Consider the following 3,433-nt stretch of genomic DNA (forward strand, 5'->3'; position numbering starts at 1 on the left):
CTGTTGTATTCGGCGCATGTGATTAGTAACATTTGTTTTGATTTGATTTGCTGGTTGAAGATGATGTGGTTTCAAGTGAGAACATAAATAACTAAGCAATGACATTCAGGCCTGATAGTTTTCAAGGAAACTGTGAATCAGGCTTGATTACTGTATGTCCATACCATTCAACAACATTTAAGACTGCAGTCTAATTATTAAAAGAGACAACAGAAATATGTGTTCCAAAGGGAAATCTTTATTTTCATCTATTCATCAAAGCATCAAAGCAAACATTCCTACAGTATCTAATAGTAACAAAACAGAACTCATCAAATCTAATACCGATTCAATCTCAGTCTACAGAGAGGACTGACGCATGAACTCAAGCAAAGCCCCCTGTTACTCGACATGTCAGTGATCAAAAGACAGAGAACATCTGATCTCAGAACAGAGTCAAAGCAGAGGAACCAGCAGCCTCTCTCCACAGGGGTGTGTGACTAGGGGGCCTAACAGTCAGCCCTCCTCAAGGTCTTGGTGACTGGAGTCTGGGAATTCTGCTGAGCTTCACAGGTCACCTGTCCTGCCTTGGTCCACTCCAGGCCAGTGAGAGTCAGGGTGCTGCTCCAGCTGTACAGGCCATCCTTCTCCAGGACCCTAGAACTGGTCCCCTGCTTCTGGCTGGTCCCGTCCACTTTCCATCTTATGGTCCAGTCTGAGGGGAAGCCCTTGTTGGCCAGACACGTCAGTGTGGCTGTTGTTGTACTGGACAGCTCCTCACTAGAGGGGGGCAGGACGGTGAGGGTGGGGGCACTGTTACCTGGAACAAACAGAATACATCAACTAAGTAATTACAACAAGTACAGCAACACTAAGAGATTATCTCCATTAAGGTCCACAACCAAATAAAGTGAATTGGAAATGCCCTCTAAATATGAATGTAGAAGTTAGATTATTTAAAAGATGTGGAGAAAACACTAAAGTAATAGGATACAAAGCAGATTTATGAACCAAACAAGTATAAAGTGGTTAAATAACTAGAGTTACTAGTCATATGGTGTCAGTTATACATGTTATACAGATATTGTTTAGGAATGGATCTGATCAGAACAACCTACTCATATTCTTTGTCTTTGTCTTCACACTAACAGTGAAGTCTACCACGAATACAACGCAACAATGATGAATACTATATACAATACTATTAGTTTTTATACCACAATTAGGTGTAATATTATGCAATTTTACAAATCAGACATTCAAATAAACCTACAATTTATCATTTTGAGTCAATAAATATTTATTTGAAAGAAGGCTCACTCAAAATCTACATTTAACCAAAAATATTTGAGTTAAAGATAATAAAAATATAAATAAAAAATGGCACACAAACAGTAATACACAATGCAACAACTCTATTCCATATTATTAAATAGTTATCATACTGGAACTCTCCTCTGCAATCCATCAAACCACACATTTAACTAAACACCTACATTTGAACATGTTATTTAAATAACATTTCATTTGAAAGAAGGCTTAGTCAAAAGTAATACAAAAAATATATTTTTTTTAGGAAGGAAAATATGAAAAATCGCAATATTTTCATATAGATGAAGTTTCACAGAGTAAAATATCCCCAAAAAGAATCAGAAAGAAATATCAAAGAGCGTGTTACTTACTTCCAACATCTAGTCTGGTGCCGCTACCAAAAGTGTACCACAGTGATACAATCCCTATTACTGCTGGTACAACAACCTCCTGCATGTTTGGCACTCTTCATTTCATTAGACTGTGGTTCAAATAATTAACTCTACGATAGTATGACTACATTTCAGAAATGAATTATTCTACTCAATTAGAAATAAAGTGTTTTTCATGTTGATTTCCTTAACATGGACCAAACCTGACTTTTTCTTGTACATCTCCTACTACTGTAGGTGCAGCATGTTTATTCATACAACTAATCTAAAATGTAGGCTAATCACTTCATAGTTTAAAGGCAGGTCATATTTGATTAGATGTAATAACATTCATATTCAAATTGGCCATAGTATGTGTAGGGCTTGTGTATTTTGTTTAAATCATCTAAAAAAGTTCATTTGAAAATTCCTCAATATCAAGTCAAAACGTATAGAGAAATTGAAACACAACATCAAAAGTTGAATAAATAGTTTGGAATAAATCATTTGTTCTTTACTTACTTCCAACATCAAGTCTGGTGCCGCTACCAAAAGTCCACCACAGTGATACAATCACTATTACTGCTGGTACAAAAACCTCTGTGTTGTGATGCTGCAGCTGTTACAGTGAAGATCACTCATACAGAATCATAATCAACACAGATACACTTTAACATCTTCCAGGTAGAACAAACACTTCATATTAGCTGTTTCTAGATAATACAAATATGAATTGTATCTTAAATCCAGATCTGAGTCATTTTTCCTTCCTCTGTGTATCAGGTTCTCCTAGTCTGGAGGTACAGTCCAGCATCAGATCAGTGTTGCTAGTATTCCTCCATATTGTCCATATGAAAGACAACAGCAGCAGCAGTAGTGATAGTGATCCATGTTGTATATTCCTTTATTAAACATGCTGATCTCAGATTTAACAGTGGTGGTAAAGGCACAGAGGACAGACAACACTACCAGAGGAATCCTACCAGCTTTAGTTTAGAGAAGTGTTCACTAACTGATTAGAGGAACTTACATGAGAGACCGAGCATGAGTGAACAGACAGTTCATTATATCTGATCATCATCAGAATAATAATATAATGGTGGTGTGACATAAAAGTTACCATACATTAGTTATCAGATAAAACAGTTGCTGTTTGATGTTGTAAAAGGGGCAGCAGGTAGCTAGCGGTTAGAGCGTTGGGCCAGTAACTGAAAGGTCACTAGTTCAAATATCTGGGTCGATAAGGTGAAAAATATGCTGATGTGACCTTGAGCAAGGCACTTAACCCTAATTGCTCCAGGGTCGCCGTTGGCAACGGCAGACCCTGGCCTTGACCCCACTCTCCGAGGTTGTCTCAGGGGGAGTTGGGATATGCAAAAAGAAATCATTCCAATTCACACTTGGGCATAAAACTGTGTGAAATAAGACACATTTAATTACCCACCTAATTATTATGAAATAAATCTCAAAATGTATTCTGATGGGATACTACTTGGAACCTGAAATAGATTTGAAACCATAATTTGCATAATTAATTTGCTCCACTGCTCTAAGAGCATTTATATCCCTGTGAGTTGAGCACTTCATGACTGAGAGCTGTTCTTCGTGACAACAGAACCCACAACAACCATGACTTTTATCACCATCTTCATCTGGACACTTGCTTTCTACATACAAGGTTACAATTTTCAGAATGTATTGTTGAAAATGATTTAAATCTACAGTGTTTACATGTACAGTATATCAATGTTAATATTTCTATTCAGAACTAT

The 3,433-nt window shown here is 36.9% G+C and overlaps 1 gene segment (V, D, J or C); it reads right to left on the reverse strand.

The window, feature by feature from the left end:
- Positions 1–218: 218 nt before the first annotated feature.
- On the reverse strand, positions 219–1,954 carry LOC118942903 (Ig kappa-b4 chain C region-like). The segment is given in 2 exon segments: positions 219–799; positions 1,662–1,954. Coding segments are annotated over 2 exon segments (396 nt in total).
- Between the last annotated feature and the right edge of the window lie 1,479 nt (positions 1,955–3,433).

The sequence above is a fragment of the Oncorhynchus mykiss genome, chromosome 21 (assembly GCF_057628025.1).
Source record: "Oncorhynchus mykiss isolate SJ-2025 chromosome 21, ASM5762802v1, whole genome shotgun sequence".
NCBI lineage: Eukaryota > Metazoa > Chordata > Actinopteri > Salmoniformes > Salmonidae > Oncorhynchus > Oncorhynchus mykiss.